Source organism: Panthera pardus, unplaced genomic scaffold, assembly GCF_024362965.1.
Source record: "Panthera pardus isolate Hobbes unplaced genomic scaffold, ASM2436296v1 HiC_scaffold_13, whole genome shotgun sequence".
In the NCBI taxonomy this organism is placed as follows: Eukaryota; Metazoa; Chordata; class Mammalia; order Carnivora; family Felidae; genus Panthera; species Panthera pardus.
The window spans coordinates 868226-895145 of NW_026526688.1; the positions used below are offsets into that span (position 1 = coordinate 868226).

At 50.6% G+C, this 26920-nt stretch overlaps 1 protein-coding gene across 11 annotated transcripts in view; it reads left to right on the forward strand.

The window, feature by feature from the left end:
- FBXO25 (F-box protein 25) overlaps positions 1 to 26920 on the forward strand; it is a 53013-nt gene that overhangs the window by 19161 nt on the left and 6932 nt on the right. For 6 of the 11 annotated variants that reach the window (XM_019427984.2, XM_019427991.2, XM_019427988.2 and 3 more), the window contains exons 3-7: positions 9431 to 9534; positions 10450 to 10499; positions 13038 to 13151; positions 21498 to 21591; positions 24307 to 24491. In XM_019427984.2, coding sequence (XP_019283529.1) covers positions 9431 to 9534; positions 10450 to 10499; positions 13038 to 13151; positions 21498 to 21591; positions 24307 to 24491 — 547 coding nt within the window. Of the gene's footprint in view, positions 1 to 9430; positions 9535 to 10449; positions 10500 to 13037; positions 13152 to 21497; positions 21592 to 24306; positions 24492 to 26920 lie in introns of those variants that run through there. The other 5 variants (XM_019427987.2, XM_019427989.2, XM_019427990.2 and 2 more) reach the window with 3 other exon arrangements.

Here is a 26920-nt window from a genome sequence, read left to right on the forward strand (position 1 = left end):
ACAATTGAATTACAATGTGTCTCAGTATGGATCTCTTTGAATTCATCTTACTGGAACTCTCTGGGCTTCCTGGGTCTGGATGTCTGTTTCTGTTCCCAGAGTAAGGAGGTTTTCAGCCATTGTTTCTTTTTCTTTTTCTTTTTTTTTTAAGTAGGCTCCACGCCTAGCACGGATCCCAATGTGGGGCTTGAACTCATGACCCTGAGATCAAGACCTGAGCTGAGATCGAGTTGGACATTTAACCAACTGAGCTACCTGGTACCCCTAGCCATTGTTTCCTTAACTTTTTTGCCCTTTTTCTCTCTGTTCTCCCTGTAATGAGAATGTTGGTCCACTTCCCTTAAGCTCTCTTAATTCTTTTTCATTCTTTTACCTTTTTTGCTTCTTTGATTGGGGGAGTTCTGTTGCCCTGTCTTCAGAGTTCACTCATTCTTTCTTCTGCTTTCCTTTAGTCTGCTGTATTTTTCCATTCAGTTATTGTGTTCTTTAGCTCTGGATTTCTAAGTACTTTTGTATATTTCTGTTTCTTTCTTGAGATTCTTTCTTCATTTTTCCTCCAAGCTCAGGGAGAATCTTTATGACCATTATTTTGAACTCTTGTATCAGGTAAGTTACTTATCTTTGTGGTACTAAGATTTCCTTAGGTTTTATCTTGTTCTTTGGTTTCAAACATATAACTCTGTTGCTTCATTTTGCTGGACTCTCTGTGTGAGTTTTATGCATTAGAGGAAACCGCCACCTCTCCCAGGCTGGAAGGGTTGGTCTTATGTAGGAGTTGCAGCTTCTCGGTCAACCCTGCCCTCAGTCTTGATCACCTCTCACATCTTTGTGATTGTGCAGGCAGCCAGCCTGCTTTATTCTTAATGGCTCCCAGTAGTTGAGTGCGTCAAGACCAGTCATTGTTCCAAAGGGGAGGATCTCAACCAGCACATTGATTCTGATCGATGGGAGGCCAGCCCCTTGGGCAGCAGTTTGTAGAGTAGGCAAGTATATCTGGTCCTGTGAGCCCCCAGCTTGAGCCATGCTGGCTACTCAGAGCCAGAAGATCTAGGGGTGCCTCTGGGGCGGGAGCACAGCAAATAGCATGTCTGATGAGTGTACAGGCTCCTTTCCAGACCTAACGTGAGGCAGGAGAGCACAGAGATGTCGCCCGCCAGCTTCTGTCTCTGGAGAGTGGATCAGTAGGCCTCGAGATGTGTGTTAAGTTATGTCCCTGCCCCCCCCCAGGCCAGTGCCTTATAAAAAAGCACATGAGCCTCGTTCACAGAAAGTCTGGGCACTTTCTAGCCAGCTGCGCCTGTGCTGGGCCCCAGGGTGGGAGAGTCTGCACGTTGGAGCTCTTTGAGAGCCATTCCTCTGTTAGCTACAACCTTGTGTCCATGGATTGAGCCCTGTTGGCATTCAAAGCTAGACATTTTGAGGGCTTGTCTCTCAGGTGCAGGCTGTAAAAATTGGGGTTCCCAATGTCAGTTTCAAATCCTTTCCTCCTCAGGACAGGCTTAGGGTTGTGAGTTCCCTCCTCATTGTGTGTCCCTGTGCTGGGGGTGGGGTTTACAGTGACGTATCTCAGCCTCGCCCACCTGCTTCCATATAGGTTTTTTCTCGTTCATTCCATGTGTTGAGAGTTACTCAGCCTTCCCCCCCCCACCCCCCCAGGGGAAATTGTTCTCTGTGTCACAGATTCGATATATCCAAGGGAGGCATTGAGTTCAGAGTCCTCCTGTGTTGCCATCTTGAACTAGACCAGAGGCAGTTTTCATGAGGTTTTATGATGGGTTTTAGTATCAGGATGAGATGCTCTCCCTTGTTACTATTCTTGTTCCCAATTGTCTTCTTTTTCTTCCTTGCTGCTGCTTCTTAAGTAGACTTTATAATTACCTGCCCTACTTCTTTTTTTTTTTTTAATTTTTTTTTTAACATTTATTTATTTTTGAGACAGAGAGACAGAGCATGAACGGGGGAGGGTCAGAGAGAGAGGGAGACACAGAATCTGAAACAGGCTCCAGGCTCTGAGCAGTCAGCACAGAGCCCGACGCGGGGCTCGAACTCACATACCGCGAGATCGTGACCTGAGCCGAAGTCGGACGCTTAACCTACTGAGCCACCCAGGCGCCCCATATAATTACCTGCCCTACTTCTAAGGGAAAAAAATCTGATAGTTTTTTAAAAATATAAGTTTAGTAAGACACCAATAAAAAAAAATCAGTTTTATTTCTTGTAACTAATTTACAGTGTTTTATAAAATAGTCCTTCACAGGTTTTAAAATTTTCTGTTTGCATTTGTAATTTTCTTCTCATTCTGTAATTTAAGTATTTGTACTCTTATTTTTCTGATAAGCTATCTTGTGGTATATCTTGCTGATTGTCTTCTCTAGAGAACTAGCTTTGGATTTATTTTTTAGTGCCACCATTTTTTCTACTTACTGGTATTTGCTTTTATCTTTAGTAATTCTTTTCCTAGCTTTTTGAATTGTACGTTCCAATTATTTACTCTCATTAAGTTTTTTTTTTTTTTATCAATATCTGTATTTAATGCTATAATTTCCCTTGACAGTTGTTTTTCTTGGGACCCATAAATTCTGTTTTTCACCATCTTTTCATAGATGTGTTTCTCGTATTCAGTATTTGCATTTGATTTTGTTCTGTGGGCCGATCCAGAGCTCTCGTCCTTCTGATGGCTGCGCCCTGCACACTTCCTGCTGTCTGGTTTAAGTTCTCAGTGTTTCAGATGTAACTGTGTGTGTATCTCGGTGCCTGTGTACAGTCTTCCCTACACACACAACAAAGAGCCTGTCATCTCGTGTCGCCTTTACTCTTTCAGTATTGGGGAAGGTTTTTCCCCCTCATTTTCACCTTTACAGTAACACCTTTATATTGTACCCTTGGTTCCTTCTGTTCTGAATGCTGACTGTTGGCTCCTACGGTAACTGATAACTGCAGTTAGCTACTGACCTCTGTCCCGGCTCCCTGTCCCCTCTGCCACACTTTTCGTGGTGGTTCTCTGTCTACACTGAGATAACCATACACGCTGTGCTGTAGTTCTACACATAAATACATCTAATTTGCTCAACAGCTGTTTGCCTCTGCCTCTCTGGTCCTGTTGGTCTCTAACAATCCACTCTGTACTGGATTCTGTAGTGGATTCCTCACTAAGCTTCTGGGCCCACTATTTCCTGTGTTGGTGCACGTTCATAAATTTCACTGTGGCCTTGACCCTGAGAGTCGGTTTACCTAGATAATAGGTGTGTGGCTCACTGAGTTTGTCTCCTGAACCTGTTCCAGGGATGTGCTCCCTTGGCACAGAATTGCTGTCATCTCTGCATCATGTGTTATGGACACACGTTCTGAACTTAAGTGGAGAGGAATTGATTGGGTTCGTAGCTGTATGGATATCACCACCAGTGTTGGTGAGTCTGTCTGTCAGGTGGACAGCAGGCAGGAGGTGATGGTCAGCGCTGTGTGCAGGTGTCAGGGCCAGAGGGCACTGCCCCACCCACATTGCAGCCGCGGGAGCTGGACTGCCTGAGCACCCTGCTCAGGGAGCTCCACTCTGAACTTCTGAGAGACCGTGTTTCCTTCGCAAGAGCACGTGGTGTGTGCAGGCTGGGGCTTCTCCTTGCTGGGCGAACCGTGAGGCTGAAAGGCTCCCGCCTGCCCAGTGTGCTCCACGGAACACGCCTTCCTCAACAGTCCTTGAGGGTGTTGGGTGCGAGATTTAGCAATATTGTTGCTAAAAACTGAAAACAGTTTTTCATCATTTCTTTTTGTTTTTTTAAATGTTTATTTATTTATTTTGAGAGAAAGAGAGCGCCTGAGCAGAGGAGGGGCAGAGAGAGGGAGAAAGTGTGAATCCCAAGCAGGCTTTGAGCTGTCAGCGCAGAGCCTGACGTGGGGCTTGAACTCACAAACCGTGAGATCATGACCTGAGCTGAAATCAAGAGTCAGAGGCTTAACCGACTGAGCCACCCAGGCGCCCCAGCTTTTCATCATTTCTTAAATAAATTGAACTTTTTCTTTTAAAATCTCTTTTTGTAAGACAGACTAATAATCTGATGTAATAAAGTGACTTTAAATAGATAGATGAGTAAATGTGGGTGTTTGGCTAGCAGGAGAAGATACTATAACCCTTGATCTGTTTTGGAAAATGTGTGGATAAAAAGCTGAGTTTAATAGGCAACCTCTGATGAATCGATGTGTAAGGGAAAACAGTAATTAGCAGCTGTTAGAGCAGAGTGTGGTACATCGGGGACAGGAGCTGACATGCCGTCCAGTTCCTGCTGGGATTCTGAAAGAGATGCCAAAGGAGGCCCACCTGGGGACCATGTATTAGTGACTGTGCACGAGGGCTTCACTGTGTTTTGCTTGGGTAAAAATGGCCACATTTTGTATGTGATGTTTGCTTTGGTTTATAAAATGTTTCTCATGAGGCAGTGTCTGCAGAGTTTTTCTCTCCCAGTGTCTTCTGTATTTAATAGTAGAATTGATAGCACATATGTGTTTTCAAGGTTAATATCAACCTGAACTAATTTTAAAAGATTGGTAACTGCCCTCATTTTCTGTGGCTGCCATAACCGTGAAATCAGCAGCCTAAGACAAGACAACAGAGATTTTAATGGTTTTGGAAGCCAGAAGTCCAAAGTGCAGGTGTCTACAGGCTTTGGGGGGGGGGGGGGCGGGGCTCTCCAGGTTGTGGCATTTGGCAGCAATCTTGACATCTCTTGGCTTGTGGCCACATCACTCCAGCTGCTGTCTCCACTGTCACACAGCCTTGTCCCTGTCTGTCTCCCTGTGGCCTCTCCTCTTCTTATGAGGGCACCAGCCATTGGATTTAGGGCCCACGTGGTTAATCCAGGATGATTTTTATCTCGGGGTCCTTCACTTGAATACATCACCAGGGATCCTTTTTCCAAATTAGGTTGTGATCGGGATTGGTCCTGGGCCACGATGGCAACATAGGGAGACCCTGACTTCACCTCCTCCAGGACACCCCAAACCCACCGCTCTTAACCCAGCAATTCCTGCTGAGGAAGAGCTGAGGGCTGACTGAACAACTTCTGCACCACGGAAGATAGAGACTGTACAGGGAAGGGACCCCACCCCCAGGCTGTGGGCCGTAGTGGGCAGGGACAGTGCTGAGGGACCTGTAGCACATTTGTCTGTTTTGAGCTCAGAAAAAAGGTGCAGTTTAAAAGATGAGCTAGTTTATAAAAGAGCCATCCTTAAAATTTCACCCAACGGTGGCGAGCTGCTGGAACTCTCTGGGTCTGAGGAGCTGTGAGTCCTATGGTTTATGTTCCCCCGACCTGGAGAGTGTGGGTGGGGGTTGGGTCCAGAAGTCCTCACTGGCCACTAGCCCACACCAGCAGCCCTCCTCCTGCATAGTGTGCCCCAGGAGGCTCCAGACCCGCATCACTTTGGCTTCTGATGCTGGCTGGGCTGCTCCAGGGCCCCCCAGCTGATGCTCGCTTTGGCTCCAGACCCCCTACTGGGGCACCCCCTGCACCAAGCACCAGCCTGCACCCACAGCACCTTCACCTGTCTTGTCACGATGCCCTCTGTGTGGAGAGCCCAGGGACCACCCCAGCCAGTGCCCACTTCTGCTCTTGCAGTCCCCAGGGCCCTCCATCTGCACTCCCCCGACCCTGGCCGCTCTGCCGGGGTACCCTGCCGGCTGTACACAGCCTGGGGCACCCTGGTTGACGCCCACTTCAGCCATCCTGCCAGAGTCCCTGCTGCACGGGGAGCCTCAGGGCTGTCACAGCCCACTGCCATTTCTGGCCATGCTGCCAGGGAGCCCCTGCTTAGAGGGCCCCGTGACCCTAGCTCACACCGGCCAGAGCTCCGTCCAGTCAGCCAGCATCACCAGACACCTAGTCTACCCAGGGGGTGATCATACACAGAACCTTTCCCTCAAGTTTAGGACAGTGAGCCTAATTCAGGAAAACACAAAGTCAAGCAAAAGGGGGAGAGTGAGGAATATGTTCCAAAAGAAGGAACAAGACAAAACCTTGGTGAAAGGACTAAATGAAACAGTGGTAAGCAGTGTGTCTGATGAAGAGTTGAAGGTAACAGCCGTAAATGTGCTCACTCAGCTGGAGAGAAGGGTGGATGAACTCGGTGAGACCTTCAGCAGAGGCAAAAAATATAAAACAAGAACCAGTCAGAGCTGAAGAGTACAGGAACGGAGGGACTCCACACCAGGGGAGCGGTTGCAGAAGAACACCGCGACATGGAAGACGGGAATGGAAAACACCCAGGTGGTTTTCAAAAATGAGGTTAGGTTAAGGGGTCTCTTGAACAACATCAAGCAAACGAATGTTCTCACTAGAGGAAGAAGAGCTGGAGCAAGGGGCACAGAACCTTCATGAGGACAGTTAGGGTCACAACCGCAGAGGCCGGGGTCAGCACTTGGACATGTTCTGGAGGGCCTCTAATCAACCCAGTGCAATAGTGGACACACCTGGTTTATATAAGGTTCTCATTTCAGGCAGTGGGATTAGAGCAGGTGCTACAGTTCCTAAGGAAAGTCCTAGGAATGAGAAAAGGTACACGTCACCTTGAATTCTGTAAGTCTGTATTGTACTCAAGGGAAAACAGGGCACACACTGGAGATCTGTGGTGCACTGGAGGGAAGACCGGGTGCTCACGGGAGATTTGTGGTGCTCTGGGGGGAAGACTGGGTGCTCACGGGAGATTTGTGGTGCTCTGGGGGGAATACTGGGTGCACACCAGAGATCTGTCGTGTGCTGGGAGGAAGACGGGGTGCGCACAGGAGATCTGTAGCATGATCAGGGAAGATGGGGTGAACACCGGAGATCTGCAGCACCCTTGGCGGGAGGCAAAGGGGTGCACACTGGAGATGTGCGGCACACTGGGTGGGGGGGGAAGGGGGCGGTGCGCGTGGTCGATCGCTGTAGGTCTGTAGGGTGCTGGTGGGGGGAAGACTGGGCGAATCAGAAGGGGCAGGGAGCTGGTGATGCAGATACAGTTCCAGATGGGCTGCTGGGTTGGACGAATGACTTGTCCAGGCGATGGGAGCAGCAGGGGCCGCCGGCAGCGGTGTGCACACGGGGACGTGCCAGGTGGCTGGCCGGAGCTCCTCCGTGAGGACGCCAGTCACAGTGGGACTGGGTATCGTCCTGGCCTGCTTGCTCCTGAGATCATGTCCCACTGGGGTTTACACCGTTTAATCGGAGGTGGGTGAGGGGGCTGAGCAGTAGGTGAAGAGAGGGTCGATGTGTGGTGGCCTCGTGTTCCTGTGGCTTTGCAGCTGTCCCTACTCCCTCCCTGCTCACCCTCAAGGATAGAGGCTGGGTTCCTAGTAAGTGAATCCCAACCCCCTCCCCAGCCCAGCAGGTGCACTCTGCTTTCTGACTCTGCGCGTTCCATGGCCCTGTGTCCCTCAGAGACTCGGAATCACTCGGGGTTTGTCCTTTTATGACCAGCCTCCTTCACCTCCTATGACGTCCTCAGGGCTCACCCACCATCTAGGGTGTGCCAGGATTTCCTTCTGCTTTAAGCCGAATAATGCTGCACTGTGTGTGTGGACCATGTTTCGTTTGGCTTGTCCATCTGCCTGTGCACAGGCGTGAGGTGCTTTCATCTTCCAGCCGCCGTGAGTGTGGGCGTGCAGACATGTCCTGGAGACTCACATCGTTCAGGCACACGCTGTGCAGTGGGACTGCTGGGCCGTCCCGTGAATCTGTGCTTACTTTCTCGAGGAATCGCTGCGAATATGTGTTTTCTAAAGAGGCTGCCCTTTTTCATTCCCACCAGCACAGCGGGCTCTGGTTTCTCTGTGTCCTTGTCAACACTTGTTACTTTCTGGGTTGGTTTATAGTAGCTGTCCTACTAGGTGTGAGACGTGGCGGGGTGGTGCCGTGTCTGGTGCAGATCCCGGGGGCCTGACCGAGGTCTGCTGGGCTCCTTCACTGCCCACACAGCCAAGCAGGTTGACTCCGTGTTCTGTGTACTCCAGTGTGGGGAGCCCAGGGTCCCCAGTCCACACCACCTGTGGTCCACCTGCTGGAAGGACATGGCTCATGCAACCAGTCCTGCCCATGTGTCCCACGAATGAAAGGGGACCATTCCTCCCTACAGGTGTAGGAGGATCTGGGGGCCACCCTCCAGGGCAGAGTCTGGGGTGCCACCCAGGCCTGCCTCCTCTGCTCCCCCTGTGCTGCCTCTGTCGTTCCTGGGGCATACTTTGTGGAGAAGAGCAGCTGTATGCTTTTCCTTGGTGCGGTCGAGATTGTAGTTAGAAAAGCCAAGCTGCACAGCTTTGAAAGCTTCTGTGTTCAGGATCTGAATCAATGACAACCAGCCAGTGTAAGATCAAAGATGCGACACAAGGACCAACCAGCTTCGACGAGTTGGTGTTATTTAACGCCCGCGCTGAATGGAAAGCTTTTACATGTTTTTGTAAACACACTTGTGCTCATCTTGATGATTTACAACTATCCGCAGTGAGGTTTAAGTCTGTTTTGACTGTGATGAATGGATTCCCTTGGCACATGCAGCTGGTTAGTGAAAGGAGCCTCATGCAGCCTTCTTGTTGAGCGAGCTGGGGAAGCAGTGGTATTAGTCCTCAGCTTGGGCATTGGGCCGGGACCTCCGCCAGCCAGCCTTTCCCTGATTGCAGACCAAATCAACCCAACGCCAGTGTGTTGAAAATAAAAATTGTGTGCGTCTTTACTCTTGAGGCGTTTTAAGCTATTTTATGTTATTTTTATAACTATAAATTATCTTTTGAAAGAAAGTGTGTTCAGGTTGTTAGGTTACCTCTTTAAATTTTGTTTCCGTGTTTTAGCCAAAAAGAAAAGAAAAATTGGGAAGCTCTTAATTAGATGTATTTGAAGTGGAGAAAGGAACATTTTCATTCCCCTGGCTTCAGTTAGGTGCCCTAACAGCGTTATTTGGTTGATGCTAAGAAAATGCTCCTGTGCGGTAGTGGTTCTGGGGAAGTCTTGGAACATGTGGGAGGCCAACAGACATGTTGAGTGTGTGTCCTCAACACCAGAGCAGGGAAATGGCAAATCACGTCAGTGCTGGCCATCATGTTCCCCCGTTACCATTTCTCCAGAGCGTTTATGATCTCTGTGTTGTAGTAAAGTGCTCTGAAGTCTGAAACCACCTTGGTTGAGCCAGAGGGAGTCTGAAACATATTTGGTCCTTCCTGGTAACACATTTTCAAAAGAACCAGGAGAAGTCTCAGATTTCTCAAATCAAAAAATACACGAGGCATTAGCCTTGTAATTTCAAACCTGTGATATGCTGCTTTTGAAAGTTACTGGTTGCTTTCAGAATTTAACACAATCTTTATTTTGGTCTCCTGAATTGCAAGCCAATATTATCTTTTTTTTTAATAAAAGAAAAGTCAAATGAAGATAATCCCTGTAAAAGTGTCTAATAAAATGTGTCTTTATTTCAGTATCTTAAATAGTGACGATGAAGAAATATTCAGTAATGAAGAGCAGGAATACACATCCAAAAAGAGGAAAAAGGATCATTTTAGAAACGATACAAATACTCAATGTAAGATCACTTTTATTAATAATTTTATGACTTTTTACATGTTTACTATTACTGATATACTACATTGTTTTGACAGTGCTGTCTTAAGAAATAAGAGGTGATATGCAAATGACCACTATATCCAGTGTTGCCCACTTAGTCATCAGACTGTTCATAGCTTAACCATTTCTTTAGTAAGCTTTGCAACAACAAAAGATAACAAAGCCCACAGAACAGCTCATACGTCTGAATGCCTGAGCATGTTCGTGGTTCAGTGCACCAGCTCGCTCCCACACAAGGAGGCCAGACCGCAGGATGTCTTGAGTGTGGGCTTGTGTCCAGGAGACCCCAGGCAGAGGTGGATCAGGAACACCCAGAAGTGTGTAGGCTGGGGGCGGGGGGGATGGATCTGGGAGCCTGGTGGCAGTACCTCACCTACGTGACAGGCTGACAGACGCCGCTCTGCTCTGCAGCACAGAGGGAGGCATGAGAACAGTTTGGGGGTAATCAGGCTACTGACCAAGATAGGGTCTTATAGATACCAGCATCATCATGGTCCTTGAAGCTCTGGGATTTGAGGTATATGAAAAAGGCAATAAAAGAAGAATTTTTATTAGGAGACATAAGAATTAACAATCACATTTTTATAGTCTTAAGTTTTGGTATTACTGCCGTTGTTAAGATGCTATTTTCTTCTAAGTTACTAAGACGTGGTGCTGTCTTAAATAATTTTTCATGTAAAGGTGTTTCAGCATCTCTTACACTGATGTTAGGAAACAAAGTAGTTCTGTTTACGTTTAACCAGGTGAAAGCATCTCTTATCTATGTGATGAGTCACATAATTTTGTTAGCATGTGCAATTGTTGGAAGTTCCTTAAAAATCTTCACTTTGAATGATTTGCCAGGTTTTAAAAACAAAGTTAATTTTTATTCTAGGTTTTTATCGTGAGAAATGGATCTATGTCCATAAAGAAAGCACGAGAGAAGTAAGTATTCTGTTTTAAGTAAGAGTATATTTGGTATTGTTTCTGTTGAATACATGATGTCCTATTAAATAAACAATTTCTTTTCCAGTATGAATCTACAGTTCACATTCTAGTAGGTGAAAACATAGGATCTTTGAAGCGGTGATTCGCGTGTGCGTGCACACACGTATGTACCTGTGCACATGCGGTGTGTGGTTAGTGCCAGTACAGATCTGAATCAGCAGAAGGGCTGTTTCGGAACAAGTGTGGACCTTCAGACAGTTTGACGTTTTTCCCCGTGACTCCCCAGAAACTGTTGATGAGAACCTGTGGTACTGGTGGGATGTGTATCCTTGTTGTCGTGTGCCGTGGCTGGTGGGAGCCTTGGTGCGCACCGCCCCGTCGAGTACGAGCAGGACATTGTGGTCAAGTCTGAGCTTCGGGAGCAGGGTGAGCCACGCCCCTCCTGTGCTCTAGTTGGCTGCAGCTTTTCCTTGAGCCATAAACAGTTGACTTCAACTGTGCTTCCGTTTTGTCTGTTTAGTATCCAGGGAAGCCTCCTTCCTTTTGCGTTCTCAGAATCCGCATTTGCCTTATCCTGCCGCTGGTGGGAGAATAATTTAGGGAGCAGATGTTTAGTATATATTTAAGTTAAATGTTCCAGAGGTGTTATTAGTGGATGTTCTGAAACTAGCCCGGCTCCCGATAGGCTTCCAGGTTGGCTTCTGAAACAGAAGATCCATTGGCCCTATCGGGTGCTGGTTCATACTGTCACATGTGGTCTGAGACAGTGCTCAGCTCACACCCACTCTGAGTGAGACACCATCAGAAGAGCCTGTGGCAGAATCTGAGTAGCGTGAGCTTCTGAAAGGCTGTTTAATTTTTCGTTTGCTCTGTATTACCGCACTGACTACAGAACACACATCCGTTTGGGATCCGTAAACAACAGGGGTGTTTGTCATGAGTCTGCAGAGGTGTGGCAGGGACACAGGCCATCTCAGGAGGGTGTGGGGTCGTGACTCACAGCCAGCCCCTCTCCCTGCACGGCGGCGTGCATCTGTACATTTAGCGCCAGCTGTGGCTGCCCCACAGCCTGTTTGTGGCTCCGCGTGTGGTTCTGGGCCCCCACACGGGTGGGTGGGCTCACGTGGTCCAAACTGTGTTCTGCAGTCTGTGAATCAGATTTAATTCCTCAGAATAGAAGAGGCTGTTGTGACATGGTGGCTACCTGGAAAGGCGTCTGAGGCCATATAGGCATTTAGAGCTGTGTTGATTGAGAAGACAAAGGAATTAACGTGGAAGTATCAGCAGTGATTGATTTCAGATTATAATCTATAATTACTCTTTGCTTCCTGCACAACTCCCAGGAAAATATTGTGCCTGTAGCAGATACTCCTTAACAACGAGTATTGTGTTCCTTAATAACAAGTATTGTGTGTGAACATAATAGGACTGTGCTTGGGGTTCTGCACACAGTAGGACTGTGCTTGGGGGTTCTGCACACAGTAGGACTATGCTTGGGGTTCTGCACACAGTAGGAGTGTGCTTGGGGTTCTGCACACAATAGGAGTGGGCTTGGGGTTCTGCACACAGTAGGAGTGGGCTTGGGGTTCTGCACACAGTAGGACTGGGCTTGGGGTTCTGCACACAGTAGGAGTGGGCTTGGGGTTCTGCACACAGTAGGACTGGGCTTGGGGTTCTGCACACAGTAGGACTGGGCTTGGGGTTCGGGCGCAAAACCAAATCCTCCTTTGCGGGGCATCTTCCATCAGATCCTGCTCTGCCAGCCCCTTCCTGCCTCGTTAGGATGAGAGGGAGAGGGTGCCACCTCGTGTTTCTAGGGTTATCAGCAGCTCATCTAACCCCACAACTGTGAATTGAAAAAATCTATACTCTCGGTACTTGAGACACGGAAGATCGAGTGAAACTGACTCCTGAAACCCACGGTTCGGGTCTGTACAGACTGTAGAGTGTCAGGTGCGTCGTGAAGGGCAGACAGCTGAGCTACATGGCACTGCTTTCAGTACTGAAAACGATTCCGTATTTCACCTGTTTCCTTGTACTCTGGGCCGTGTGGGTCTGATGATCAGCTCCTGGGTTTCGGTGCCCCGTATCCCCTGCCCCCACTTGGAAATTACACGTAGTGCCCTCAGCCCTGGGCCTTGTCCTCTGTCCTGTGTGGCCGAACGCCTTCTGGAGCTGCGGGGGGATTGGGCCCCTCAACCCGGGCCTCTGTAACCCTCCGGTCTTCACGACAGCCCGGCAGATGTAGGTGCTTCATGATACACATTGCATTGTGACTTCAGCCCCCCACGTGTTCCAACAGGAGAAATCAACAAGATATGTAATATTTGTGTCAACAGTGGTATAAAATGGCGGCGTGTCACGTCTTGAGTATAAATGGCTTCCACTGAGCATTCCTGTTTCGCTCCACGTTCATCCGAATATGGAATAAATCGTAAAAACGAATGCCCTTTGCCGAAGTTCAAAAAAAATTTGCACTGACTCATTCACATTAACTGAGTTGATTTTGACTAATTGACTAATTATGGATTTCAGCTGTTCTGTGTCTGTTTCCAGAGGCACGGCTATTGTACTTTGGGAGAGGCTTTTAATCGCTTAGACTTCTCCAGTGCAATTCAGGATATTCGGAGGTTCAATTACGTGGTCAAGGTAAGTCTTCTGTTTCAAAAGCCATTTTGATGACACTTTATTGCCTGGTTTTTGAGGTGACGGGTGTACAGGTGTCTAAGCACGTCTGGCAGTGGTGCAGATGGCAGCAGAGAGCACGGGGAGGCATTGAGGAGAAAACAGAAATAACGGGGGTTTTGGGTGCCCCGTGTCCCACATGCTTTCTTCTGGGCCGCCCTGCACTGTGGGTTCACGGGCCACACGCACCGGGCAGTCTGGTCTGTTGGGGTCATTGCAGTCAGAGGGACAGAGGGAAGAGCAGGTCTTTCGTGAGACTCTGACCTGATGATGTCACATGCGTTTTGTACTTGGTGTTTGTCGTAAGTGTGACAACAGGCAGCAAGCTGGTAGGAGAAAGGGGTTCATCAGAGTAGATCTCCACAGAGGCCTTGAGTGTGGATTGTTACTCGTAGAAGGAGTTTCTGTCTTGGCTCAAAAAGAGCACGTATCACCTGTAATGTTGTAGGCAAAGTGTAAGCGATGGTTTGTGATGCTGTTAATTTTGGGTTTTTAAATAGGGCTGTGACACATTGGAAATATTTCCCTAGTAACAGCTCTTAGGAAATTAAAAGCGTGAGTGCAAGGGCAAGAATGTTGGGGATTAAATAACTTGACACCTGAGGTAATGGTACCTGCTTGGTTTGGCCGTGGTCACAGATGGCCAGGGCATCGAGAGTGACCAGCACATGGGGCCCCAAGGCCGGGAGTTTCCAGCACCAGGGCCAGAGTGTGTTCTGAGTTGTCACCCAGGTGTACACACTGGCCATGGGGGCATGGCTGCTGCTCACCTCTTCTCCAGGTGAGGTGCTGGCATGTGACCCAGCCCTGTCACGGTGGCAAGAATCCAGGGTCCAGGAAAACCATACGTCTGCACAAGGGTCTGTTTTCCTGTAGGTATTTCCCCATGGTGCTCTTTGTCTCTCTCTCTCTCTCTCCCTTTTTTTTTTTTTTTTTTTAATATTTATTTATTTTTGAGAGAGTATGAGTGGAAGAAGGGCAGAGAGAGGGAGACACAGAATCTGAAGCAGACTCCAGGCTCTGAGCTGTCAGCACAGAGCCAGATAGATGCGGGGCTCGAACCCACGAACTGCGAGATCATGACCTGAGCTGAAGTCGGACGCTTAACCGACTGAGCCACCCAGGTGTCCCCTCATGGTGGTCTCCCAAAGTTCGGATCCTGCTGTGTTGTTTCGTCCTAGCCATTCTTAACACCCCCCCCCCCCCCCCGCCGCCCCCGACCAGAGAGTTCACTTGTGCTGGGGTACTGGAAATTGGCAGCCAGGCAGAGACGGGGGTTGGTGGGGGAGAAAAGGGCTCTGTGTGGTCAGGCTCAGACATTTCCAGAACTGGGCCAGGTGCCGTGACGGGGGAGGGTCCGTGGACTGCGGTCAGATGCCTGCATTTCCGTTGCTCAAACCCCTCATGAACTTTTTTCTCTGTATGCTGCACTCTTATCTGCTCAAGAACCTTTCTTCACACGTCCTTCATCTTTCTGAAAATGAAAATACCTACTTTAGCCTCATCCTAAACAGTAAACCTGTGAAACTGAATTTTCTCCCTAACACATAAAAAAAATGCATATGTATAAAATTAAAACGTACTGTCCACTGCCAACTGCCGTGGTTTCATGCAGTTGGCAGTACTGGGTGTGTCCTTGTTGCCCCCGGGGGCAGTATCATAGGGACCTGGTGACCTGGGGAGGTGGTGGGGGAGGCCCCCAGGGGCAGTGCTCCCAGCCTCAGTGGCTCCTCCTGCCCGCAGGGCCTCCCGGCTCCATCATTGCCCAGCGAGAATCCTTGCCTTCTCACCTGCCCCCCTGCCCTTCACATCCCCCTCCAAAGACCCCTCGCTTATGCCCACCTTCCAGTAAAAGCAAAGGCACAGAACTGGCCCTCCGGCACCTTTTCTGCCCACGCCAGCTCTCCTGCCCTCTCCCAGTTGCGGTCTGGGTTTTCACCCCAGGACCCCCCCCCCTTCCCCCCGCCTCCCCTGCTCCCACCAACCCCACCAGCTCCATTCTGCTAGCTGCCACCTTCTCCGTGGAGATGCAGGGCCTCCACACGCTTGGCCGGGAGGTGCTTTCCTTGTTGCCCAGCGGGTGCGTGCGCCCCAGGGAGGGGCTCGCGGGGTGCGTGTGTGCGCCCCAGAGAGGGGCTCAAGGAGTGCATGTGCCCCAAGGCGTTCATGGGGTGTGTGTGCCCCAGAGAGGGGTTCGTGGGGCTTCATGACCTGCACTGATACAGTCAGCTTTGCCCGCAGGAGCCACTGCTTGTTGTTTCTGTGCTGCTTTAAATGTATGTAGCAATGCTTCCTACATCAGCAGCTAAGAGGATTGTCTTGGAGTTGTCAGTCGGGTGATCTCCCGTAATTGATGCTGAGCAGTCCGTCCTCGTCAGTGTTGTTAAAATAAACCAGATGTGAAATGCTTCATTGTTTCCTTAGGTTTCCAGTGGCATTCAGTGATGGTTTCCTTGAAAATTTGTAAAAGAAATTCAGAGTTTGTACTTCTTGATATTCTATGAGATCCCTTTGTTTCCCTAAAATTAGCAAATTTAAATTGAGACTAATGAATAATTATTACACGTCTTCTGAATAAAAGTTAGTTTTGTGTTCAATTATGGACTGTTTCTGTTGCCAAAGTGAAAGTAAGCAGTTGGAGTGGGGGTATAGCCTTCATTCTCACCTTGGCAGGAATGAAAATTCAGTATCCTCTAAAAAACAAATTCAGACTCAGTTGTCCTCTCCAGTCCTGTAGGTAACGGGGGTAAGCCATTCTTGGGATTATCTGTGAAGAAATATTTGAAATGTAGGGGTGCCTGGGTGGTTCAGTCGGTTAAGCGTCTGACTTCGGCTCAGGTCATGATCTCGTTCGTGGTCTGTGAGTTCGAGCCCGGCGTCGGGCTCTGTGCTAACAGCTCAGAGCCTGGAGCCTGCTTCAGATTCCATGTCTCCTCCTCTCTGTGCCCCTCCCATGCTCATGCTCTGTCTCTCGATAATAAATAAACATTAAAAAAAATTTTAAAAAATTGAAATGTTTTCATATCTAGATTACTTTAATAATTTTTCAAAATTTCAGTCTGATTTTGAGGAGTAAGTGTTGTTTATCTGAGCTTCATTCACTCAACTTTATGAAGGAGAAGAAAAATTAACTTTAGGTGCTGTGTGTGTCCAACGCCTGTGGCTGACGTGGAACAGAGGCTGAGCTGAGCATCCCTTCTGCACCCGCGTGCTGGTGGGGCCCCCAGGGAGACCTGTGAGCGGGTATGGGCTGCGTATCGTAGGGCTCCAAGTGCGGGACGGGTCGGCCCCCTCCTCCTGCACCAGGGCAGGTCTTGACTTTACTGTCCACGCAGCTGGGGAGCAGGACAGCACTTCCTACTCTGGGCTGACGCCCGTGTGCACCAGCACTCACGCCTCCCGCACCGCCCAGCTGTTTGCATACTTGAGAAACCATGGTCCTTCGTCACCACTGTCTGCTCTCTCGTCATGAGGGTGCTGCCGTATGCCAGTGTCAAGCCGGTTGGTTATCGGTGATGGCAGACTGCTCTGACATCCTGGCTCTAATCCACAAACACCTTCTTCTTGTTTTAATAGTTTGTGAAAATTGTCCTGGCCTGTTACTAAAGAGCCTTACCATAATTTATTGAGCTATTAAATTTCTTCACTCCCAGAAAATCAATGCAAACTGAAATGTTTTCACTTACTAGTAATTTTTCTCTCATTAAGTGACTGTCCACAGCTATTATTTCATAATATGGCCTGAGAAGTTTCCTTATTGATGAAGAAATAAGGACAAGTCAAGATGCAGCTTACATTTGACCCCTGATGAGTGAACGGTTCTTAATACCTGGTCCATAATCCAGCTCAGTTTCCATTTATCCCATTTGTAAATCATGTATAAGTAGATGCATTTCTGGTCAGTTTTATGAGCTTACCTTCTTTAAGATAAAGACTTAGATTTAGTGGGATTTTGAGAATTCTACTTAAGAAAATTAAGCACACATTTGGAAACCCGCCAAACCAGCATTTCAGAGACTCTTGTAAAGCAGATTCCATTCACACTGTGCAGTAAACACTTGTGCTCTCTGGTGGTGAAGCCACATTTCCGGCCAGTTCAGTGTGGCTGGTCCCTGCCCTCCGGTCAGCGTCTGGCTCCTGCGTGGGCAGCCTGTGTGTGCCCGTCTGGTCATTGCTTCAGAGCCTCTGAGCCTCAGTCATCACCGCCCAGGTCCCCATCTGGAGCCCCAGGAGCTTGGGGACTTGGTCTGCTTTGCTCACTGCTGTGTCCCCAACACCCTTCCTGTTTATCCTTCTCTTACTGTTGGCAAGTAGTTTTATTGTTTGTGTCTTTTGTTTAAAATTGTATATTGCTAAAACAGTATCAGAAAGCATATAACTTTGAGAAACTCCTGTTTTATATCGGTATTCTGTGAGACACCTGCTTTCACCTGTGAGACACCCGCTTTCAGTTGAAGGAAGCGCTCGTCAACTAGCTTGACATTTTGTTCTCAGTAAAATTAAATTCGACCTTGTAGCTCTGACATTTTAAAGCGATGTAGCATAAACTGATGGTCATGGGAGTGCACTGGGAACGTAGGCCTTGGTTCTTTAGACAGTCCTCCCAGTGAATGCACGTCACCTAGAAATCCGCAATGTCGTTCTCCTGGGTCTATGGGCTGCGGCCTCGGCTTTAATCTTCAACTGTCCACACGCTGATCCTGTCAGTGAGATGACCTGTGTGAGAATCAGAGCCGCCAAGGCTCCCTTTAATGAGGAAGATTATAAATTGTGTAACAGTATAACATAGATGAAATAGCAGTCTTTCTTTCTGCCGGTTCGAGAAATCTGTGAGTAAGATGAGAGTCCATGGGATATTAGTCCAAGGAAAGTGGAGAAAAGGGATAATGCAAGCAGTAGAAATCCTGACTCACAAACCATCTGCTCAAGCCGGTTCCCAAATGGGAGGCTTGGTTTTAATGCAGCCTGTGTCAACTGTGATGCCCATTGGCCCTTGAGCAGAGGGACGGGGTCCCAGGCCTTGGCCGCGTCTGCCAGACGCCCTCCCTGGGATTCTGCACAGACTGCTCTGTCGCATCCAGGGTTAGGGTGACGGTTCTGCTCCTGCCTGTGACATCTGGTGAGAACTCTCTGCTCTCACAGAGTTTCGGCCATGCTCCTATATTGTTAAATGCTGTGAAAGTGAGAAGACTTCTAAAAATCAGATCATGAAATTCTAAGTCACTGAGGGCTGTTTGAACCTGGCAGTTGGGGGCAACGGCCTGGGTTGGAAAGATGCCTGTGCACAGGTCCTGGCTCTGCTCCCTGTGATGTCACTTTCCTGATCTCTGTGGACGGTCCCAGTCATGCCCCCCCGCCCCAGGGTGCGGTAAGAGGCCAGTGACGTCAGGCCCCACAGACAGCGTCTGTGGTCATCACTCTCTTTCCAGTGATTGTGAACGTGCTGGTGGAGCAGTGGCCTAGCTGTGCCCATGAAGAGTGTCCCACGTAAAAGTCTGTAATAGACTTCGTTTAAACAGGAAACTTATTGGCCCTTTTTGTTGCTCTTTCTGCACCTCCCTGTGCTCTTGTGATCATTCAGAAATACCTGTATGTGTGGAGCCTTGAGCTTTCTCTCGGAGCCATGGTTAATCAGGAGTGCACCCTGGCGCTTTATTTAGCTGAATTCAGTTTTAGTTTTGTTACATTCTGACAGAGTTGGACCCCTAAGTGCTCTGTGGCTTTGAAATGTGTTGCATTTTCCTTTGTGGCCATTTTCGTAATTGATTTTTGTAAGGGTTCTCTTGACCCATGAGAAAAATCCACATTCTCTATTTGAAGGATGTAATTTTTCTCGGCTTGTATTTAAACAAGATTTGGTGGTTATGTTAATCCTTCCAAATCTTTCTCATTTTGAATTTTCAAATTTGAAGAGATACATACAAATCTCCGTAACAAACTTTCATTGGGGCGCCTGGGTGGCTCAGTCGGTTGTACGGCCGACTTCAGCTCAGGTCATGATCTTGTGGTCTGTGGGTTGTGGTCTGTGCTGACAGCTCAGAGCCTGGAGCCTGCTTCTGATTCTGTGTCTCCCTCTCTCTCTGCCCCCTCCCCTGCTTGCTGTCTGTCTCTCTGTCTCTCTCTCAAAAATAATAAACATTAAAAAAAAAAACCCACCAAACTTTCATTAAATTTGCAACAGATTTTCTTTGTATATCTAACTAAATAAAGGCTGTTTCATCATATTTTCTTTGTAAATTGTGTCTTTTGCCCTTTTATCTTAATTACCATTTTAAGTTTTATTTTGAGAGGCAGAACATGAGCAGGAGACGTGCAGAGAGAGAGAATCCCAAGAAGGCTTCACCCTGCCAGTGCAGAGCGTGATGAGAGGCTCGAACTCACCGTGAGATCGTGACCTGAGCCAAAACTAAGGGTCGGACGCTTAACTGACCGAGCCCCCCGGACACCCCTAATTACCATTCCAGCCTGAAGTGTCACTTGTCACCCGTTACCATGGCTGCTCTGGTTTTCCTTGGGTTTGCACAGGCCCATGTGCTGGTCTCTGGCAAGTGTCCGTCCATCCTCCAGCCCCTGTGAGTGACGGCCCGGTCTGTCTCATGTGGATATTTTACATGACAGTGGAAAACCGTGGTGGTGGGGGGGGGGGTGCTTGGGAAGACGCAGCCCCATGGACCCTGGTCCCCACAGGGAAGGAGCGCTCATGAGGGCAGGAGGCCTCCAGCTTGGCCTCAGCGTGTTCTCTGCTCTGAGGTTGCTGAGGACCCCGGAGACACTTCACTTACAGGAGTTGTCTCAGTTGATACTGTGTAGAGATAAAAATAGCTGTTATTTCTCTGTGTAAAAGTGAAGAGTGGGCGGCACTCCCTTTGCGAGCCTCCTTCGCGTCTGTGGCCGCACCCCATCAAACTGCCCCTGGAGCCCTTCATCACGCACCCCGGGAGTCTGGCTGACTTGGAAACCTCACAGTGGCATTTAGGGACATGGACAGACTGCTGGGCTGGGGTGCTCCCCTCCTCCTCCCTCTGTGCTCTGGGGAGCAGAAGAGACGTGTGTCTGCATGGCTGGTCTGTGTCTCCGAGGCCCCGTGTTGTGGCAGCGGGAACCTGTGTTTATTAGCGATGCCACACGGGCAGGTTGTCTGCAGGGCCGTGGCGCGAGGTCTGGGAGGCCGCGGTGGCTGGAGACCTGTCACTGGTGCAGCACTTCCTGGAACAGAGCCCATCCCTTCCTCCCAGTTGGCCCGAATTCTAATGTGGTTCTAAACTCAGGAGCAAGCGGGTGTTGTTCAGCCCCACGGTGCTGGCTGTGAGGACTTTCAAACTAGGAAGATGCTCAGCAGTGATCAGATCAGGAGCAGGAGCCGAGGGGCTGGATCGTCTCAGACACGTCTGGTTTGATCGGCTAGGACCTGTAGGCCCCGCCCTGACGTGTGTGTGTGTGTCTGTGATCATGGCAGCGGAGCACACATGTGTAAGCATGTTAGAGATGAGAGGATGATTTGCCCCCAAAGATGATCACGGGGTCGTCATCCTTGTAACGCCTGGTTTGCACTTTCGCGGCCTCCCTGGATGCCTTTTCTCCCTCTGGACACCGGCACGGTGAACGGGAGGGAGGGTGGAAAATCCACGTTCCGGGAGACAGGAGGCGGGTGTTCACGCACTCGGAGGCGGCTTCACGCTTGCGGAAAGCAGCCGAGATTGGGCAGAGACGGTGCAGGAAGCCGGGAACAGACATGTTCCGACCGCGGGTCGGGGGCAGGTGTGGGGGCCACCAGCAGACACTCGTGCCGGCGACGGGGAGGCCTGGCTGTGGCCCCCAGAGAATCCCGTTTGTGGGCCGGCAGGAGCGGGGCCCTGCCGAACAGGCCCTGCAGGAGGGAGTGCGCGTCTCTCAGAACAGAGTCGGAGGGGGGCGTGGAGAGCCTGTGGCGCCCCCCGCCGGTGGGAGTGAGACTGTGCAGGCAGACCCCCGTGGCGGTGCCGGAATCGGAAGGGGCTGTCATGGGAGGTGGCAGTGGGCGGGCCAGGGGCCAGAGAGACGCCGGTATGGACGGAGGGACAGGAGCGGGCAGATGAGGAAGAATGAAAGGGAGAGAGCGCGTAAAGGGGAGAGGGCTGGTGGCGGCCAAAGGTGCGGCCCGGCACACCGTAAGGACGCATTCAGGAGACTTGCCTGAGGTGAAAATCGCCTTGGATCCGCCCCTCGAGTCCGCGTCCACCCTCGGAAATCACTGCTCTGAGGACGGTGACAGGCCAGGGGCCAGCGCGGCTCCTGCCTCCCCATCAGCTGATGCATCCTTTCCCGTTGCAGCTCCTGCAGCTCATCGCGAAATCCCAGCTGACCTCGCTGAGCGGCGTCGCCCAGAAGAATTACTTCAACATTTTGGACAAAATCGTCCAGAAGGGTGAGCTGCTGACCGATGTGCTTAATAACCTAGATAAGGAGACGGGAACGGGATTCCTCTTTATTACTCGCCAGTGTGGTCAGGAACCGCACTGTCCAATGACGCGGTAGTTCCTAGACCCGGCTCTACACTCGGCTCTGTGGTTCTACCCTTCTGTTCCTGTGGTTTCCTTTCCTGAAGGTTGCTGTGCACACAAAGGAGCATAAGACGGAAGATTGTTACCCCGAGTTCTAGAAAGAGAATTCCTCTTGTCACGGGGCATCCCCGAGTTCTAGAGAGAGAGGTCACCTTGTCAGGGGGATCCCTGATTTCTAGAGAGTTCACCTTGTCAGGGGGATCTCCGATTTCTAGAGGTAGAGTTCACCTTGTCATTGGGAATCCCCGAGTTCTAGAGACAGGTCATCTAGTCATGGGGAATCCCTGAGTTCTAGAGAGAGAGTTCACCTTGTCAGGGGGATCCCCGAGTTCTAGAGAGAGAGGTCATCTAGTCACAGGGATCCCCGAGTTTTAGAGAGTTCACCTTGTCAAGGGGAATCCCCAATTTCTAGAGAGAGAGAGTTCACCTTGTCAGGGGGATCCCGATTTCTAGAGAGAGAGGTCACCTTGTCAGGGGGAATCCCCGAGTTCTAGAGAGAGAGGTCACCTTGTCAGGGGGATCCCCGATTTCTAGAGAGAGAGGTCACCTTGTCACAGGAATCCCCGAGTTCTAGAGAGAGAGGTCACCTTGTCACGGGGAATCCCCAATTACTAGAGAGAGAGAGAGTTCACCTTGTCAGGGGGAGTCCCCAAGTTCTAGAGAGTTGACCTTGTCAGGAGGGATCTCCGATTTCTAGAGAGAGCGTTCACCTTGTCAGGAGGAATCCCCGAGTTTTAGAGAGTTCACCTTGTCAAGGGGAATCCCCAATTTCTAGAGAGAGAGAGTTCACCTTGTCAGGGGGATCCCGATTTCTAGAGAGAGAGGTCACCTTGTCAGGGGGATCCCCGATTTCTAGAGAGAGAGGTCACCTTGTCACAGGAATCCCCGAGTTCTAGAGAGAGAGGTCACCTTGTCAGGGGGATCCCCGATTTCTAGAGAGAGAGGTCACCTTGTCACGGGGAATCCCCGAGTTCTAGAGAGAGAGGTCACCTTGTCAGGGGGATCCCCGATTTCTAGAGAGAGAGGTCACCTTGTCACGGGGAATCCCCGAGTTCTAGAGAGAGAGGTCATCTAGTCACGGGGATCCCCGAGTTTTAGAGAGTTCACCTTGTCACAGGGAATCCCCAATTACTAGAGAGAGAGAGAGTTCACCTTGTCAGGGGGAGTCCCCAAGTTCTAGAGAGAGAGGTCATCTAGTCATGGGGATGCCCGAGTTTTAGAGAGAGAGTTCACCTTATCACAGGGAATCCCCAATTACTAGAGAGAAGAGAGTTCACCTTGTCAGGGGGAGTCCCCGAGTTCTAGAGAGTTGACCTTGTCAGGAAGGATCTCCAATTTCTAGAGAGAATGTTCACCTTGTCAGGAGGGATCCCCGAGTTTTAGAGAGTTCACCTTGTCAAGGGGAATCCCCAATTTCTAGAGAGAGAGTTCACCTTGCCAGGGGCGATCCCCAATTTCTAGAGAGAGAGTTCACCTTGTCACGGGGAATCCCCAATTTCTAGAGAGAGAGTTCACCTTGTCAGGGGGAATCTCCAAGTTCTAGAGAGAGAGTGTTCACCTTGTCAGGGGGAATCCCCAAGTTCTAGAGAGAGAGAGTTCACCTTGTCAGGGGCGATCCCCGATTTCTAGAGAGAGAGTTCACCTTGTCACAGGGAATCCCCAATTTCTAGAGAGTTCACCTTGTCAGGGGGGATCCCCAAGTTCTAGAGAGAGAGAGTTCTCCTTGTCAGGGGCGATCCCCGATTTCTAGAGAGAGAGAGTTCACCTTGTCAGGGGTGATCCCCGATTTCTAGAGAGAGAGTTCACCTTGTCACAGGGAATCCCCAATTTCGAGAGAGAGAGTTCACTTTGTCACAAGTAACCAGGTACATGTCGTGCTTGCTTTATGTTTCCATGACCAAGGTTGTAAACATTTAGGCACCAAACAAGCCTGGAGCTTTATTTTTAATTTAACGCTTGTCTTGAGTAATTACTGGCTAATAATAAATGGAGTTTAAATTTCACACCATGAGTTTATGCTCCCGTGTAAATTTAGGATTTTATGTGTAAGGCATTTTTAAATATCAATTCTCTTTATGATTATAAAGGAAATAGAGGCTGCCAATTTTAAAGGTGAAATTATAGACTCAACCATAATTCTACTATTAGGCAATATTTTCATGTTTTTCTAAATTTTATCATGTTTCTGGTATCTCAGAAGTGATGCCAGTTTGGGGTTGTGGTGAAATTAGGTCATCGTGTTTTGTTTTGGTTGAATATACATGACCTAAATTCACCACCATAATCATTTTCAAGCACATTCCCATGGTTGTGTGACCACCCCTCCATCTGCCTCCGGAACATCCCCGTGGACTCTGATCCCTCCCTGGTGCCCACCCCGCCTTGTCTCAGAACGGGCTCTACATGCGGTCTGTCCCTTGGCGATGCCCCCCCTCCCTCCCCATTATGGGACACCACCCCGTGGGTTCGCCCGTGTTGGGGCAGAGCAGTGCTCCACTCTGTGGCGCGTCTGTGAATGCTGTCGGTGGACGAGGGGTTGACTTGTACAGATCCACAGTCTTGTGTTTTGTCCTACCCAGTGCTCGACGACCACCAGAACCCCCGCCTCATCAAGGATCTTCTCCAGGACCTGAGCTCCACCCTGTGCATCCTTGTCCGCGGGGTCGGGAAGTCCGTGCTGGTGGGGAACAGCAACATCTGGGTGTGCCGTCTGGAGACCGTTCTTGCCTGGCAGCAGCAGCTGCAGAACCTTCAGATGACTAAGGTAGGGGCTCGTGGGCCCGACAGCCGCGTGCGGGGAGTCCGCGTCACAGGATGCTTCCTGGTGACCACAGGGCCCGAGCGGCTGGTACAGCTTTTGGAGGGGTTTTTTCTTTGTGTGTTTGTAATTACTGCTTGAAGATGATACGGGCCAGATGGCCCCGTGATGGCTTCCATTGCCTTTGAGAAGACCGTGGGGGTGGCCATCACTGAGAGGATGGATCGTGAGGCCGTGCTTTAACTTGCCTCTAAAGGAAGTTAGGGGTTTGGGGCTAGAATAACACCCCGTGAGTCCACCTGCCTTATACTGCCAGCGACTCCTGTGCACACAGTGCTGCTTCTCCAGGGGTCCGCGTTTGCCCCACGAGCCTGCTGTCCCTGTTGTCACATGCATCTGCTTGGAGCTCTGCAAGAACGCGCTTGGGCAGAAGAGGGTGCAGATCCCGTCACTTGTCCGGAAAGGGCTTATTCCAGGAACTGAAAGTGTTCGCCCAGCTGACTGAGTCAGTGTTGCAGGTGGTATTCTATTCACGTCCAGGATTCTGTAAGGGAAAGAGTGGACAGAATGGCCTGCGGTGCCCAGCAGGTGATGGATTCTCCAGATTGCCCTTCTGATGGGGTGAGGTCCCCTCCCGTCAGTGCGCCTGAGGCTCCACACAAAGGCAGCTGCTTTCAGAAGTGATCTGGAAAACCTTAACTACGGGCCACTTATTTGCCATCTGAATATGGGATTTACGGAAAGAGTAGAGGTTCCCTAACTATGGCTTGAAGTTACAACAGATTCTCTTACGTTCAGTGTTGGTAAGCACTCAACAGACTTGACAGAAGCATCATCTGTGCAGCGGATGTGGTGTGTCCCTCCCCCCCCCCCCCCCCCCCCCCCGCAGCTGAGGGCTGTGACTGGAAAGTCCGCCTGTGAGAGGGACACGCACGCCGTGTGGAAGCCTTGCACAAGTGGCCAGACCTCACACCTGTGCCCCACTTGTCTCTTGCGTGCGTGGCCAGACAGCCTGGAGGTGCCACCTGAACTAGTGAGCTGGGGGAGGGCGGCCAGCAGGGGTCTGAGGGCAGGACCCCCATGGAGGGAGCGTGGAGAGAGAAATGTGCGGTGACAGCAGCCCCCACGGGAGGGCAGAAAAGCACACGGTTGGGCTGGCGCACGTTGCATCACGAGGGGAAGGCAGGCAGAGGCCTTGGCCGCTAGCAGGACCGAGAAGGCACCCGCCTCCTGGTGGGTCCTCCTGTCGTTCACGGCAGCTTGGAGGAGGCCCCAAGGGAGGGCAGTGGCAGGGACTGTCTCCTGACCTGGGCCCCGCTCTGCGCTCGGAGCTGGCTTTCCTGGGGCATGGTCCCCGCAGTCACTCACACCAGGGAGGAAACGGAAAGACTGGTGTGTCAAGTGACACGGTCATGTCCACGCCGGTCCTGATATCTGATATCGCACCATGGACTCCCTCTCTGCCCGCGTGACCTGGGCTTTGTACCCTCACAGCAGGCAGTGCGGGGAGGCTCACGGGTGGGAAGGTTACAGGAACTCGGAGGCAGGAGCTCTTCAGGGCGTCAGGCTGAGGCCACAGGCCAGTGAGCCTTGAGCTCCACCTTCAATTATTCAGAGGACGCTTGTGTAGACGCCAGTGGAGCAGGGCAGCTGAGCATGCGCCCGGGGCATGGACGGTGTGGGTCCAAGAGCACCGCCTGGAGCTGAGCCCCGCCGGCCTCGGACACCGCGTCCCGTGTCCCTGGTGGCAGCGGTGGCCTCCTCTTCCAAGTTCCAGGAAAGAAGTCCGCATGGTGACCCTTAAATGCAGGCTCCTGGCCTCCCAGAACTGTGTGGCCAGGTTGGGCATCTGCATCAGGCGGTCATTGTGTGCTGGGAGCCCAGGCAGCCTGGGCGAGACTGCAGGGGACAGTGCGTGACCGCACGTCAGTCCAGCTCGTGGGTGTGAGAGTCATGGTGCCTGAGTCTGGGGTCCTGCCTGCGGGGAGCAGACCCCTTGCTGTTGCTGCTGCTGCTGCTGAAAGGTGGCAGAAACTCCCCCAGGGCAACGACAGGGGGCCCTGCTGTGAGGGGAGAAAGTCGAGGGCGGAGGCGGGTCCTCACTGGGTCCTGTGGGAGCCAGGGCAGCTCGAGGGCCTGCAGCGAAGGTGGGTGTGCTTCCACAGGAGTGGGAGCGGGTGCCTGTGATGTGCCAGGAGGGCCAGAGCAGGAGGGGAGGAGCAGCGTTCCTGCCCGCCTGGGGACCTGCTTGCGGAGCTCAACAGGAAATGGCTCAGCGGGGGGGGGGGGGGGGGGGGGGGGGGGGGGCAGCTTTGTGGAAGGCACCACAGCTTCAGCTTCCAACTGATGGTCCAGCCGGGGTTTTGTGCCGCCTCACGTTTGCGCCGTCAGAAGTCGTGATGAACCACGCTGGTGTTTTCTGTGGTGCCGTCTGG